General features: G+C 48.7%; 1 protein-coding gene across 1 annotated transcript in view; it reads left to right on the top strand.

Annotated features, from left to right (window-relative positions):
* The window catches only part of LOC119400113 (E3 ubiquitin-protein ligase SMURF2), a 111,334-nt gene that overhangs the window by 78,064 nt on the left and 16,579 nt on the right, over positions 1–16,691 (top strand). Inside the window, exons 3-9 of the mRNA XM_037667058.2 lie at positions 8,076–8,184; positions 8,750–8,883; positions 9,596–9,767; positions 10,672–10,755; positions 11,681–11,870; positions 13,184–13,343; positions 15,452–15,674. Of these exons, the coding sequence (XP_037522986.1) occupies positions 8,076–8,184; positions 8,750–8,883; positions 9,596–9,767; positions 10,672–10,755; positions 11,681–11,870; positions 13,184–13,343; positions 15,452–15,674 (1,072 nt within the window). The remainder of the gene's footprint in view (positions 1–8,075; positions 8,185–8,749; positions 8,884–9,595; positions 9,768–10,671; positions 10,756–11,680; positions 11,871–13,183; positions 13,344–15,451; positions 15,675–16,691) is intronic.

Below are 16,691 nucleotides of genomic sequence, written 5' to 3'. Positions count from 1 at the left end.
CCCACGGAAAAAACTGCGGGCGGTCTGCTATCTCCCTTTCTCTCGCGTTTTATTTTGTTGTTATTTCCAATCATTCCTGAAAACCGCCTTATCGGATCACGACTAGCCGTTGCTTGCCGGCCATGCCGTGCCGTTCCCCGTGTCGACTCTGTGCCGCCGCCGATGTTTCTTCTCCTTCGCGGCGTGAGAGTGACCTTGGAGAGGGGAGGGCGTTGCGTTCCCTTTCCTCCTCCCCCATCCGCCGAGCCTCCGTGCCTGTCTTTGCCCTGCGGCGCGGCTTCGCACTGCATCGTTCCCAAGCCACCCTTGCCCGTTTCTTTCTTTCTCCCTCATTCTCGGCACGTCCGCCCTCCTTCATTAAAAGCGTGCAGTGTACTTTGCAACTGCAGAGTGCAGAAACGGAATCGGCGCACGCACAATGACGATGGCAAAGACGACGCTCAAAATACAACACAACAGCTTCTATTGCGAAAAAGTACGGCGTGTATGTTCATACCTGCGCAAGTCGGTATGTATACTCACTTGCGCACGTCGGCAGTCTGCGACGATATATCAGCGTCGCCTCAAAAGCCTGATGGGAGAAATTCAGTCGTTTATTGCTCAATACGAGACGAAGGTTGAACTATAAATCCATAGTCGCAGGCCCGTAGCCAGGAATTTTTTTCGGGGGGGGGGGGGGGGCACTTGCTGAAAACCTTGACTATTTGAGAAAAACGCCTATTTTCATTATTTATTTTTGGTCAAACACCATGTATTATAAAAATTTCGGGGGGGGGGGGGGGGGGTGGCTGGCTACGGGCCTGCCTGGTCCTCTTATCTGTTTGTCGAAATTTCGCCTTCTATCAGTTTACGCACGTGCTTGCTGCGTCGGTTTGCCGTGTATGCCGATATAATTCTTGCATCTTTTGAAACTGACTCACGTGCAGAACATTTGCCACTCTATTGGAACTTACGGCGTCATAACCGTAGCGCGGTAAAGATAGACCAATCAGGAAGCGTCCCAGCGTCAGTCGACGTTCCTTTTCTGGCCCCTGCGTCGTCTGTCTCGTTTTTCTGCCGTAAGAGAAGCAGACGACACAGCGCTAAGAGATCGACCAATCGCGGGGCGCCGTGCACCATCTGCTCCCTTACGTCATCTGCGTTCCGCAATGATGTCGACCAATCATAGGTCCCTTAGCGTCGTCTGTTTTTTTTCCCCCCTTTTTTTGTTTCGTCGTAGAAGAATAAGCGGACGACATTGGAAGCTAACCGCGCCATCTCACAAACTCCTTTTGTTTAGCCGGCAAGCGTTAGATGATTCCGTGTGAACGCTGTATCTGAGGTGTGGGAACATTTGCAGACGACATCTGTAAACCGACGAACCACGGCTGTTTGTGTTAAGCCTATTTGGTATATAATTCTGTCCACGGCACAGACTTAGAGGGAACTCTGGCTCTAGTGTCTATGGAGCGCAACGCATGGCGCTTCAGCCAGCGTGGGAATGATGGGTAGTACACGGATTTGTCTAAACTTCGCTCTTTCGGCTCTGCTTGGCTACGTGTGGCCTGCATCCGCTTTGTCGCAAACGTGCAGCAGTTACACTTCACCACCTTGACCTTTTTACTTTTAGGCTCACCTAAACAGGGAAAAATCTAGGGACTTTAGTCTCGCCAATTCAATTCGGCTCACGAAGTTCACAACGGTCGGTTCTTTTATTCGAGACAAAACCGAAACACAACAATAAACAAAGCAGGAAGTGCGTTCGAAGCCTGCAAGCACGAAAACATACGCAAATCCGTCACCATCTTTCTCATGGTGGCTGAACGATCGCAGCGCTGGAGTTCCCTCTATAGGTTATTATAGGAAGCTCTATGGTCCACGGTGGTAGAATTCTACTACTGTGGTTCTGTCATCGCTTGCACATCTGTACGCCATTATGTGGTCGTATGCGCGGCATTGGCCTTACCTGAATTATAGTTCACCATACCATTGCATATAATGCGCCTATTCACGTCATCAGGTCGCTTAATTATGCACAGCATTCAAAAGCTTGCAGCACAATCCGAAACAAATGGTGTGGCGCTACAGTCGTGTCTACCGCGCAGTCGAAACCGAAAATACTGCCGCTTGTTTGGTGAGGCAACATTTTTTTTTTTCGCTCTATTTCTTCCTTATTCGTCTGTGTGGGCAGCGTTATTTGTGGACAGTGCGGTGCGCAACATGCACAAAAGCCCGAGACATGGATGGGCGCATATCTGGGTTTCGTGGGTGGACGCGAAAAAAGACGTCACAACAAAGCCGCGCGAGCACACACAAAGCTGACGTCACGGGTGGCCCCCACAAAAAGGGGGGGGGGGACGCGTTAGGATTTGCTGCCGTTTGCTATTTGTATGAATAGTAGCAAGTTCCCTCCTCGCTGCATAATTGTCGGCGCACATTGTCCCGCTTAATTACTGGGTTCCATGCAAGCACCGATATACATCCGTGCAGTTACTATACCTGCACGGACGCAGTTCGCGCTGCATAAGTGCAAATACCGCATTACCACACATTTAAGCATACGATCTCGACATAAGATCCTCACACTGATAAAAAAAAGACTGCGATTGCAGTCTGACGTCAATTGTTCGCTTTGTCACGTTACAGTTTCTTTTTTTTTCTTTTAATAGTTTTTTGTCGCGGTTAATGTACTCGCCAAATGGTAGACGGGTGCCTAAATTTTCCGCAATATTACCTCATTAAATAATTAATGCGTGGGCGTGGCTGATATTAGTGGCAGCGCAACCTTTTTAAAGGGGCACCAAAGGGCAAAACGATTTTTCTTATATAAGTGAAGTACTCTTTCACGATACCAAAAAAATTGCAGTGGCTTAGCTCGGCTATGCCAGGATATACGTAGCGTTAGCAATGGTTCAGCTGATTATTCTTACCTTCCCAGATTGCCTAGGATTAGCTGGATTGCCATGCTTACTGCTGCTCCAATGACACACACACGGTATACGTATTATGTGGCACATGCATATTTATTTTTGCTCAACGTCAGGTTGCTTCTCTATGGCCACAAAGACTGCTCGGTGGTCAGTGAAGTAACACGCTGCCGTCTCTATGGCCCCAACACAGTAGCCGCTAATTGCCAGGCAACCACTTCAGGATCCGATGAGATAAGCTTCTCGGCTCTTCTGCGCCGTCGAGCAGCATCTGCGCTCTCCTTCTCCATGGCGTTACTCACCTGCAAACGCCACTCAGAGGCGCTATCAAGCGGCCCGGCGCAGTGACAGACGGCGACTGCACAGCGAAGGCGAATAGCTGCGCGCGCGCTGGCTACGACGTCACTCCTCGGATTCAGCGCGTGTGACATCACTGATCCTCGCGCATGCGCAGCTCGGCTCATGAAGCTCCACGCGAAATCGCCTCCGGCTAGGCAAGTGTAGCTAACGCTACAAAACACCACGCTTGCTGCAAGAAGACGCTTACTTATAGTAAGCGAGAAAACGCGCAAAAACAAAATGTGGGTGGCGACGCCACCTAGAAGTTTCCACACCATTTGCCGTGACGTCACATGTTTTGACGGCGCCCACTAGGGACTACGTAGTTCCTAATCAGTAAAAATGAAGTACATTGTCCTCTGAGGGGGCCATAGACTTAACATACCAAGTTCGGGGTAATTTTGTTGAGCCAATTGTGCCAAAATACGATAAGTACGCTTTGAAATCCGCAACGTCACGCGGGTAGATTTCGGCGCGAAATTTAAAAATGAAACTTTGAACTGATTTTCTTCTCTATTAATAAACCTATGATGGCGAAATTAACGACATTAGAGTTCTCATAGCACAATTTATCGATCTAAACCGATTCATTGTTTCTCTTTAGTGTCCCTTTATGATGAACGACACAGTTTGCGGCAATGGATGAATGAATGAACGAAGCAACGAATGCGTTATGTGGTGTTTCTGGCACTGAGACACCTTGAAGATGAACTACACAGTTGGGTACAGCGTGGGAACCAACGTTTATAGAAACAACGTTGGTGGGAACTGTGTAGCCGACACGACAGCCACACATCGCCTGTGTGCTACCGCACTATGTTCTGTCGCGTACTGTAGCCGTAGTACCACACCGTCCGGGCGCGGCGGCCTCGCTTCGTTCGCGCCGCTGCACCGTATAGGGAGTATGCACTGAAACTGAGCCGCAATGTGGCGCTGCGGTGCCCCGAGCTGGGCGCCATTTTTGCGGTTCTCGTGCAGCAGCCGACCCACGCTTGCTACTGTGTTTGCTGTGTGTACGCGCTAGGTGTTGTGTGGTGTTTCCTTGACTTCCGTGTACTCGCGTGTTTCATTAGCGATAGTACGGCGTTGGAACTGTCCCCTACCACTGCGTGTTGCACGGATCTAGTCATTTGCCTGGCTGTGCAAGCGATCGCCGTGTTGCTGCAGTGAAAAGATGCTGCTCAGCGACTACGCCAAGTCGCTGTCTGATCCCGAGCGCAGGAGATACCACATCAAAGTCGCAAAATGCGGTAGCGACGACCCCTTGGCGCTTTCCGATGACCAGTTCACGAACGATGTTGGCTGCTATCCCAGCGTAGACCGTGCGGATATCAACGATTATCTTGTTCACGGGACAAGTTTCGTGACGCGGGAGCAGCTTAAGAGCTACAAATCCTTGGAGGCTCACAATTATGTCACAAGCGGCCTCGTGGAGCCACCAAGGGTGAAAACTCTTCGTGATGGCAACATCGTCGTCGTTTCAAAGGTAGGCTGTTGCTCGCGCTTCTTTTAGCGTGCGTTGTGGACTTGTAGCCGAGATTGAGGCTCAGCGCCCAGTCGGGATTGGCCTCGTCCATCGAATAAGCTGGTCTTCCTGAAATGGAACGTACGCTGCAGTGCTGTACGTAAAATATAACGCCGAGGAGATGCATTTTATGCTGCTGCCGCGCTCACCTGTGATGAAATGCGCCCCGCAAACGCGGTAGTGCGTCGCCGCGGCGATTCGTCCAAGTCTTAGCGACGAACTCTGCTCAGCCATAGAGCTCTCCGCTTTGACGACAGCTTCGTTGTCTTCGCACACTGTCCTGATATAACTTTCGGCACGACATAGAACCCTATCCGTTGAAAGTTCTCGTCGTTGGGGCTGTTCCTTGTGCGGTTGGAGCAACCGTAAACAGCGCAGTTCACCATAGCCGATTGACGCAGCTCGACGCGCAACAACATCCTGCGGCTTGGGCACTTTTACAAGTCCATGCAACACGCAGTGGTAGGGGACAGTTCCAACGCCGTACTATCGTTAATGAAACACGCGAGTACACGGAAGGCAAGGAAACACCACACAACACCTAGCGCGTACACACAGCAAACACAGTAGCAAGCGTGGGTCGGCTGCTGCACGAGAACCGCAAAAATGGCGCCCAGCTCGGGGCACCGCAGCGCCACATTGCGGTGACGCGGATACGAGCATGCAGTCCCTCTTCCTTCCATAGGCTAGTACGCCCGCCTCCTTTATTCTACTTCATTATTATTATTAGTTTTTATTTGGCCACCACCCACCCCGCGGCTGGCCTCCCTCCCCCTTTCCCTGGAGGTCGTCGGACGGCCTCCCAGGCTCTGTGCCGACATCTCGGGAGAGGAGGAAATGGCGAGAGGGGGAGAGGATACGTTGTGCGTCCTCCTCTCCTTCCTGCGGAACAGGCCAAATATCTGGACGTCTGCTGTGTGTGCGTGCGCGTGTTTATGTGTGTATGTGCGTAGGTATGTGTGTGTATGTATGTGTGTGTGTGTGTGCCTACACCAAATCGCCACCTCCGCATGCAGCGGCCAGCGCGATCAGCCAGAGATTTATATACCACGGCCTTGGTTGTCTCTTTATTTTTTTTGTTCCTGGTACGCGTGCTCCTACTGAGCAGTTATCTAGATAGTTAGCTAGCGCTGGGATCGGGAACGCCAGTTTATTTATTTTGGTTCTTGGGAATCTTTGGGCAGCCTACAACGGCCAAGCACACGTATCCTCGCTAGCGCTTTTTTTTTTGTTTGTTTCAGGGAAGGAGATGTAGTGCTTTTGTTTAACCGGACTTTGTTGTGGTCGGGAACTAGTTGTAACTTAGTGGGATGGACCATATGTTTTTCGTGGGTGTTGACCTTGCTGCTTTGCGAGCAGACTCGTAATCTAACTGTGCTCGGTGACCCAAGAGCCCAAGAGTTCAATCTCCACCCACGAAGCAATGAAGCAACCGTTGCACCTGCTGCTTTTCGCTTGTGAAAAGAGAGCCACACCAGCTGGCGTCAGCTCAAGTGTTTTTGCCCTGCCAGTGTAAAGGCTGGGATTATTGGAAAATAAACGCAAATTGTTTTTACCTAAAATATTACATTCCGATGTAGTACTGACGGATATTGGGATCTTCAGTGAAATTTGCTGAGGCATTCAAGTTCCCTCCTTAAAGGGGTACTGATACAAAATTTCGCGGCCGAGATAGCCTGCTGCATTGATTCCCGTGTACGTGCGTGTACCATCTGCAAAATATCGACAGCGAATAAAGCTTGGAAGGTATTTTATATGAATTTTGAAGTTTGCGAGCGCGATCCAGCATTATAGGCCGCACCTAGTGCATTGACACCCTCGGAGGTGACCCGAGGTGACCCCCCTACTTCCCCTACGTAACCGTTGCAGCCGGTACAAGTTACGATGACGTCGTAGCCGCCATTTCTGTTTTGACGCGCTTCCCCACGAATCGCTCCTCGCCAGCGGGTCAAACCTGAAGTGATTTGCCACGTCGAAAATTCCTTCGATCCCCGCCGCATGAAAATCGTCGCCATCAGACGACGATGAGCCCGACAACGACAGACCGCGTGGAAATGCGTCACTGTTCTATGTGCTCACGTGACCGAGCGTTTCACTCGCTAGGTGGTGATAGTTGCACCCGGCGGCTTGTCGTTTTTGGAGCTCTGTCAAACCGAAACTGAGGCTGTGTCGGTAATGAGGAGCTTGTAATTAATTATCTATCGCACGCTGCAGCAAACGATGTGCCGTGTTATGACTAACAGGCCCCCAGCAACACATTGCAGCAAAAAAACGCGGGGCGAAAATTTTTGTGTCAGGACTCCTTTAAAGCCAGGGATGCAAAGATATGTCTATACGGTAATAAAAAAAATTTTTTAAATAAAGGTCAGTGTTTCATTTTTTGAATTTCACGCCAACGCCCGAGTACCTAAATATCAGTGTGATGTCAGAGATTTGAAACTATTTTCTTTTTCATATTCTAGCCACATTGTCGAAATAAAATTTCGTGAAACTTGCTATGCTAAGTCTGGCTCCCTTAGAATGCGTTGTAAAATTCCTTTTAATCTATGACATTATGGAGGCCCTTGCATCCTCCATCATTAAAGTCTATGACAACACTGCAAGTTGGTGCAGAAGCCTCAAGGGTTGCCTCACCACCTGTCGTCTTATTGCACGTTGTTCGGCTTGCTGAGTGGCTTTTTGAGGCACTAGTGGTGTTTGTGGTGTCGTGAAAAGGTTGTTTATTAACACAAGAGGCATCGTTCTTCTCTTTAATGTACTGTGGTACTGTGGTCTAAATACAGTAGAACCCTTCCAATACATTTTTCGCAGGACTGCAGAAAAAAAGAATGCGGTAACCGGGAAATGTGTAATGTGAACATGGCTTTTAAAAGTGTTGCTGAATAATAAAAGACACACGCTGCACGCAGCTCTACTTCAGGAGAATGTATTAATCAGTTTATGGCTTGAAGAAGTCCTTGATGTAAGTCTGGCATGTCTTTCGTGCCTCTGCCTGTACCAAACCCCTTTTTGAGCACTTTTTGAGCCTTGTGGCAGCCCACATCACCAAACTCATTGGCGTTGCTCCTCAGCGCATCTAGTGCAGCTATGGTTCACAGCAAATCAGGCAAGAACGTTGTGGTAACAACGTCTGAAAATGGGATTCTAATATATAGCTGTCTGCATATTCTTTGCTGGGTCCGGGCGCCAAAAAAGCTATATACGGGAAAGCATATAAATTTTCTTCTGTATTTGCAGAGGGTACACCTTGTCTGCCACATACAATTTTTTGTTCATCGGCACCTCTTTCTTTTTCATCTTTGCAGGTCTTCCCGACCCATTCTGCAAGATCAGCGTAGATGGATCGGGCCAGTGCCATTCGACGGACGCCTGTAAAAATACTCTCGATCCCAAGTGGAATCAGCATTATGACCTGTGAGTTTGGTTCTTGACATACCTCTCACTAAGACCCATATTTAAATTTAGCATGACCAAGCGTGTGCATGATTGAATCATTATGATGCACACTACCGAATCATTTTTGAGACTTTCCAAATGCTATGGAAGTGCTTGCTGCTGAACAATGCTTGGCACTTTGGAATCTCGTTCAAAGCATGCCCTGTGCCAGAATTTCCAAAAATTGTTCACACCACAGATGTGACTCGAGATTTTTTAAAGCATTGTTAAGTGCAACGCCTTCTCAGAAATGTTCGGTCATATACTGACAGGAACAGAGGGAAGTAAAATTTACGGAGAAAGGGCAAAAAGTTAAATATGGGCGGGGCCCCAGTTTCAGGGCCTTACTGGCTTGAAGGGACCGCCAAGATTGGTCCAGAAGAGCCAGCTACAACTATCTCGTTCCTCGTCCGCAAGCCATCTCTGCAAGCCTTAGAGAGCCTTGCTTCGTAAACATTTTATGTGTTCACTCGTGGTGGTGTTGTACATGCGAGCGTGACATGTGACGTGCCCGGTCGACCCGTCGTATTTGCCGTTGCCCCAGGTACCTGAGCCGATCGGACTCGATCACGATCAGCGTGTGGAATCACAAGAAAGTCCAGAAGAAGCAGGGGGCCGGCTTTCTCGGATGTGTGCGCATCATGGCCAACGCCATACAGCAGCTCAAAGACACTGGCTGTGAGTTTACCTTAGCTGTAGTTTTTCTTTTTTTTTTACACTTTATAAATTATTTAATATTCGGGATTCATGCCATCAACGCAATTTAAGCGACACATTTAAGTACAGATGTAGACGCTGCAAAGGGAAGAAAGACTTCAGGACGTGAAGTGAAGTCAACCTTAACTTCAATGGAATGCGGAGTTCATGATGTTTGCCCATGTCTGACGCTAGCACCCAGACCACTTGTGGGCCTTGACTCTTGAATGAAACTACATACAACACTACAAGTTGCTTTTAATTGATTTCTTAGTTATAAAAAATGCAGCACGTAACCAAAAAGGGACTGGAGAAGATTGAGATGAAAACCTGTTTCTTCCAATCAGTCTCGTCGCCTATTTTCCATTTGCACATTGTGTTTAGTGCTACTGTGGAACACCAACTACTGTATGCAATACCACAAACATGTGGCATTACCTTACATTACTATACCTCACACTCCTCAGACTGTCATCTCTTTTATGACATACCAGCGACTAGACTAGCCTTGTTGCTTCCAACTAGTCCATCATCACGTCTTTTTGTACTTCGCATTTCTGTGCTTTGGTATTAGCCTTTGTATTTTGTACCACTGTGTTTTGTATGACCAACTAGCGCAGTACCGCACATTGTCGCCTGTCCAGTACAGTGCCGTGTTTCATGCTTACCAACCTGTGGTCTTGTTCCCTAACAGACCAGCGGCTAGACCTGATGAGGAATACGGCGGGGGAGGAGGGTGGGGACATCGTGCGAGGCCAGATCGTCATCAGCCTACTCTCCCGTGACGGCCACGGCCTCGGAAGCCAGAACGTTGTGGTCGACAACAACCTGAGCGCCCTCGCTTGCCACGAGGACCTGCCCGAAGGGTGCGTTGCTTACCTTTATTCTTTGGCCATTCACATCCGGCTTACGTTGTGCTACTTTCACTAATACATTTGGAACAGCTGCCCAACTCTTAGAGTACGGCCACGCTAGCGGCAAAAAACACGTGCGCATACCGCGCGAGGAGAGTTGTTGACGCGCATCAGTGCCTTCTCACGAAGGCCACCTTGGCGTCTCACCACATGGCAGTGTGACAAGATCTCGCGCATTCCGAGAGCATGCGAGCAACAACGAGAGCAAACATTGTTTTCTATTTGTCAGTTGTGTCTTGGTTGGTTGCGCTGTGGCATGTCTCGATTGAAAACTCGGTGCGTAATGGTGGCATCCCAGTCGCCGTGGCTTCGTGATGTCACCCTTGTCGCTCCTGATTGGTCATTCGCCTCGCGGCATGCGTCATTTGCCACAGAATTGGGTCTCAGTGCGTTCACGTGGGACTTTGCGAAACTCCCAATTTTTCTGCTTTTGACGCACGCGTCTTCTCGCGATGCCACACACGGAATGCATTTTTGCCGCTAGCGTGGCCGTACCCTCGGACTTTCACACAAACCTTGCTCAGTTCTACAACATATATTCTTCATACTGTGTTTGCCTAGTCCATGCAGTGACTGTTGATAATGAAAGCCTGGTTAGCAGTAGACGTGCAAACCTGATTCAGTGTTTTGAGATATCAGTGATGTCTTACATCTATCTTTGTCATGTTCAGTAGGATGGTCACTGCTTTGTTGGTGTGTAGGTTCCTGCAGGTTGTTGCCTTATGCAAGACTAGATGTGTCCCTGAGAGTAGTTGATCAAGAATATGCCCCCAATACTTTTGACAGTTCCAGCCAACATCTTGGCTTGTAATGATGCCTACTGGGTGGTTATGACACAGTTGTCTTGACCATTCAGGTGGGAGCAGCGGCGCACGGCAACCGGTCGAGTCTACTACGTCAATCACTGGAGTCGCTCCACACAATGGGAGAAGCCACTCAGGTTAGTCGACAAGGCTGCTGTGGAATCGTTTTGCCTTATAAGTGCAAGAGAGTGTTTGTAAAACACCTGCTGCAATGTTGCTTCTCGACCATTGAGTTCCTCATAGTGTCACTTGGGAACACAAGTGAAATGTTGGAATTTGAACAGCTTGGAACATTGAACAGTTTTAGTTGGTCACACTAAGTGAACCTTATGTAGACTCTTAGATTTATCGTCACCTCTATTATCACTGCCGATTTTTGGATCATGCACATGTCACGTGGCACAGTGATGGGTGATGGTGGATGATCATTAAAAATGTGAACTGGGCGAGTTGGTAAATGTTCATTATCACGGAAAGTATCAAAGTACAAATGTGACAGAAAGATGTCCTGTCTACTTTATCGCCTTTGTTTGTTTGTGCATTAAGTAACAATAACCAGAATGTGGACCATAGGAATGGATGATCACAGCACTCAAAGCACTTAGGCACTAGGTGTGCCTATTTAGTATCTTATCCGTGTCCCAACACACCGCAAACTCTGGTAACGCAGAGCCAGTTAACCTGAATGCTCAACTTCAGCTATCAAACTGTTTAGACAACCTGTCACCTCAAAAAGGCAAACAGAATGTCATCCTCAGTGTTTGCTTTCCTGGTATTCCAAGTGGTGAATCCGTTTCCTCAGAAGCATGATGAGTCAGGTTAACTAACAACTTTGTGATAGTCAGCATCATGAATAACTGTACTAAGTCGTTTTATTCGCAAACCACCAAGATTTACAAACAGCTAGTGTTGTGAAGTGCATGCTCTTAGGCCTCTTAGAGCTGGCTACGATGCTTCCGTGCCAGACGAACTAGCTGAAACTTTTCTTGCAAATGTAGATTACTACGTCGCGATTGTAACATTGGCATTGACGTTGCTTTTCTTTGCCCCTCCTCTCCACAGGCCTGCATATGAAATGGTCAACATGGTCGCGCCCCTTTCCAATCGCAACAGCATGCACGTCAGCGGCAGCATCAGCGCGGGCAGCGCAGCCAACTCCCGAGCTCAGCGCCGGTCTCTGCCTCCACCCGCGTCTTCCACGGCCAACGATGAGATGCAGCCACCTCCACCACCACCTCCTCCTCCTCCTCAGGTTGGTTGAGGTTTAGTTATAGTCGTTTTTAACCATTCTTTAACCTGCATCTTTATAAAACAGCGATGCAACGCTATCTTATATGCATACACCCTCCATTTCCGCCTCTGCATGACGCCTTCGAGCTTTTTTTAATAAGCTAGCTTGCTGTGCGTGACTAAACGTAACAGCTAAGAATTCATGAACATGGGGTATCGCTGGAGCCAACGTTTTGACAAGTGGACTTGTCTTCTTCAAGGGGCCCTGCTACACTTTTTCAGCATGGTCAGAAAACGCTGCCGATCTGTAGTCGACGCTCCTGAGAACACGCGAGCCAAACATTAAAGGGCATCACATGGCCTGGAATTTACAATTAATTCTCAAAGTTCGCTAGCAATGGTTCCCAAATGATCGCACCATATACCCAAATTTCAGGCCAGTGGCTGATTTGAGCATCATGAGCTGCATAGTTACTGTGACCGCCGCGGAAGGCTGCCACGTGCCCACGCTCACGGTCAGTAAGCCGCGCATTCGAAGAAAAAATAAGGAAAGAAAAAGTGCTCAAGGTCATGACACGTGCATGATGTATCTTGGTTCCCCCATGCCATCCCTCCCTGCTTGCAATCCAGCGCTCTCATCAGGATGAGAGAAGAGAGAAAGCAATTACAGTGTGCGACAAATCTCTGTAACTCTCCTCGTACTTGACCGATTCTAAATATTCTTGCGGTGGTCGATTTGTGAGGCAGTAAGCACCTTTAATAGAGCCATTCGATGGTTACTCGAAAAAGTGTACCTAAATCCCAAATCAAATGCAAGTACCCAAATCAAAATGCATGATGTGGACCAAACCAAAGAGTCAGCCTGAGCGCAGTAACAATGATCACACTTGCGAGGAAGATTTTTAGCCATTTGCTGTTCCAAACACGTAGTTGAAAACACTTGCTTTAACAAGCCACTATTAGCAGCAGACACAGAGGTCACCGCATGTGCAGTATTGTTGAAGCAGTCTAAATAGTGCCTGCCGTGTGTAAGCTAGCCATCTGTCTCGTTATCGGAGAAAAAACTTTCATTTCTGGTGAGTGCGGTACGTGGTATATAGGCGGACAGCGTGTTATGTTTTTGTTTTATTCAAGCTGTGCTGATCTCTTTAAGTTTGTTCCTCTGTTCCTTGTTTTAAATCTTCAATGCGTGTGTATTTGTTGCTGAATTAGCCAATTACATGTTGGCGCTTGTCAATGTGCTGTTCCGTCTACATCTTTGCCTAGAGTTAGTTGTGCCGTTGCATCTTGAATCGTGACGATCGTGATTGAGCGTCGCAACTTTTTTGCATTCAGGATGAGGGCAACGGAGCACCACCATCGCCGTCCCCGCCGCCCGCGAGTTCTCCGCAGGCGGACACGCCACAGTCCAATGCTCGGCGGCGGTCGACGCGGCATCGCAACTACCTGGCCCGAAACCAGCTTCACAGGGCAGCTGACCTGCCCGAGGGATATGGTAAGAACGTATACTCGTTTGTGTAGGTGTTGAGTATTCTTATAATGCAGCTAGACAAAATACACACTATCTGTATGGTCCTAGTACGGGGCCCCATTTATGATTATGCATTCGAGAAGATGTCATGTAATACTGATGCTAATACAGCAAATTAGAGCTGTGCGAATAGCAAATTTTTAATAGATTTCTCGAATATTTTTCGATACTTCGAAACGAAATTACAAACAAAAAGTTGCTGAGGATTCCTAAGCATATTCTAAATTACATTCTAAAAACATTATAGCTCCGCAATGGCACAACCGGGCGCCGCCATTTTGGGCTCGTCGGAAAGAGCATTTCTCCATCTTCAAATTTCCCGCCTCAGCTAGGTCCTCCATTCAGAAAACAAGCGTACAAAAAGCAAATGTTTAAAGTTCGTTTTGGAGGTCTCCCATTGGCTGCGTCCGTGATGTTTGCTCCAGCAGTCCAGCACTCCTCACGTGCTCGCTCCAAGAGAGCGTCGTCTGCTGCTTGCGCGTCACGAGGCCCGGTTGTCGACAACCACGCTACTTAGCGACATGTTCGCTCGTTCTGTGTTCACGGGTCGACGATCATTTAGAATATAATTACGCTTAGTTTGGCAGCTGCAAGCAGAACGTCAATCATCATATTATGGTAATGCGCCGCACTCGTCACGAACATCACAGACGCGCGTCTCGGACCGACTCTGGGACCCACGGTTAGAGGTTCTGCCACTTCAGACCTTGTGACGAAGACCATCGCTGGACGACTCGTTGTACTCGCGATCGAGCATGACGTACTTTGAAACCGCGGCCACGCACACCACGACCGAGCTTACTGCTCGAAGTAGTGGCTAGGCCTAACTCGCACTAGTTGGGGCTTTCTTGCGGAAGTGAAGAAGCTGCAATGTGCTTCGTCGCAAACAACAAATCGCATCGCCCACTGGCTTCTTGGAATCGTGGATGGGCACTTGACACATCGGCAGCGGACCCCCCGGCCAAGCTGGTCGCACAGTGACCGCTCAGAGCACTGCTGGAAACGGCTAGCAGCTTCGCACGTTGGCTCCCCAAAACGCAAGACCAAGCACGCTTCACGCCGATTTATCGTCGTTATATTTATATTCCATTATTATAAACTGTTATATTTATTTTCTGGAAGTTCGAATAGTAAAATTCCGGTGCGAATCGAATCGAACAGCAAACATTATTTGAAAAATATTTGAAAGTTCGAATATTCGCACACCCCTACAGCAAATACAGAGATTGCAGGTAAATGTGTTGGTCTACAAAGAAAACGTCGTGTATAAATATAACTGATCCGAACAACGAAAAAAAATGGATTACATGTCCCTCCCCCCTTCCTTCTTGGGCTCTACAACCTAATCACGCACCACACCCAGGCCCAAGTCTCGAAGCGTGTTTACCTGAAATTTGTCGTCAAAATTTAATTTCTTTCTTTCCCAGATAATGATTGCACCCAAAAGTGGCCGCACGACACCCATGACGATTTTTAGGTTCCCACGAGCCTAAAAATCGTCATGGCCTTTGAGGTCTGTATTTGCACTTTGATCATGGTGTCTGTCGGTGACACACCAGCTAGCAAAAGTAAGGCCTCCGACATCGGGTGTATGTTGCCCAGAACTGTTGCGTTAGCGTAGGCCCATCACCAAAGTTGCTTCCATGCCTTGCTTCCTGTGGTCTGATCTCATTGCCCTTGTGTTTCTTGTGTTTTTGAGTCATTGTAATGCCCCACGATACGAACGACAGCCAGAAGACTTCTGAGGAGGTCCATGTGCTCTCTGTTTTTTTTCTGGCTGGAAGGTGTTGCTGCCACTATTTTGAATTTTGGTGCCATTCCGGGAAAGCCCCCGCCTCCCTTTCACTATGTTGGTAATTTCGAATTGCTGAAGGAGGGTTTGCTTGCTCAGAATTTTACGGTTAGTCGCATGCAAGCATCTCTAAGTGTCAATGTGCATTTCGATCGTTTTGTAGAAAAACAGAATTTGAGCTTGTGTTCAAATTCGGCATCTAATTGACTGGCTGTGACAAGCGAAGTTGAGTCTTGACAAACATGTAACTCATTCCGTCATTCTTTCTTCGACGTCGCAGAGGTGCGGACGACACAGCAGGGCCAGGTGTACTTCTACCACGTGGCGACGGGGGTGAGCACGTGGCACGACCCCAGGGTGCCCCGCGACTACCCCTCCGGTGACCTTGAATCCCTGGGACCCTTGCCCCGGGGCTGGGAGATTCGTTCGACCCCAACGGGACGCCTGTACTACGTGGACCACAACAACCGCACCACACAATTCACCGACCCTCGGCTTCCTCTGCTGGGTCTCGCGCCATCTGCGAGGTGAGCAAACTTATAAGAAGCATATCTCTTTCCTTCGTCCTTTCCTCCACTTTGTGTTGATGGCCATTTTGCCTAGCAAGAAAAAGAATAGTGAACTAGGTGATTTGGGGCACAATCTTGTGCATCTTCAGTCTTTGTTTGGTTAGGAAACATCCGGTTGCAGCTTACGGGCTTGGCTAGAGGCTAGTTGTCATCCTCGGGCAGCTGGCTTCTGGCCAGTACTGTAAGCAGAAACTGTAAGCAAAAATCCGTGTTCGGATTTTAAACGTTTCGTTTCGGTCCATGTGATAGAACAGAAGGTAGCTGTCATCGTTGGACGATTGCCTTCTGGCCAATAGCATAAGCAGAAATCGGATGTCCTAAAAAGAACAAAAACCACTCTGATAAGATTTTGATCCTTGGTAGTTGTTTGTGGTCTTAGGTTAACACAAAAGCGACATGGAAGTAAAGAAAGACACAAAATGGTTGACAGTGGTTTAGTTCGTCGATTTGTGTCTTTTGTTAGTCTTGCATGAGTTTAGTGCTACCCCAAGACCATGGCCAAGTAAATTGAGCCAATTCCAGAGATGGCGTAATCAAAGTCTGATCGACGTCTTCTCGTTCCAGGAGAGCACTCCCCATGTCCCAGACGTCGTCGGCACAGGGGCAACACATGTCACCGGCCCACGCGTCGCCAGCGCCTTCGGCTCCGACCTCGAACATGACCTCCGGATCTTCGAACCTGACATCGCCGAGCATGACGGGTCAGCCCAGCGCCGCTCAGACTGCCTCTTCCAGAGAGGCACTGCCGCCACCACCACCACCGGCGAGCCTTCCTGCGGGACAGCGTAGTCCACCTGGTCACCCCAACCCGTTGACAACGAACGCCAACCCACCTGGCGGAGTCGTTCAACCTCACGTCAATAACGTTCCCCCGCAACCACCGAGCAATCCTGCGGCGCTGCCGCCTCCGCAGAGCCCCATGTCGCCCATTAACGTGAACGGGCTGCCTCC

The sequence above is a fragment of the Rhipicephalus sanguineus genome, chromosome 7 (genome assembly GCF_013339695.2).
Source record: "Rhipicephalus sanguineus isolate Rsan-2018 chromosome 7, BIME_Rsan_1.4, whole genome shotgun sequence".
Classification (NCBI taxonomy): domain Eukaryota; kingdom Metazoa; phylum Arthropoda; class Arachnida; order Ixodida; family Ixodidae; genus Rhipicephalus; species Rhipicephalus sanguineus.
The sequence above is the reverse complement of the archived record's forward strand: the minus strand, read 5'-3'. Positions and strand labels throughout refer to the sequence as shown.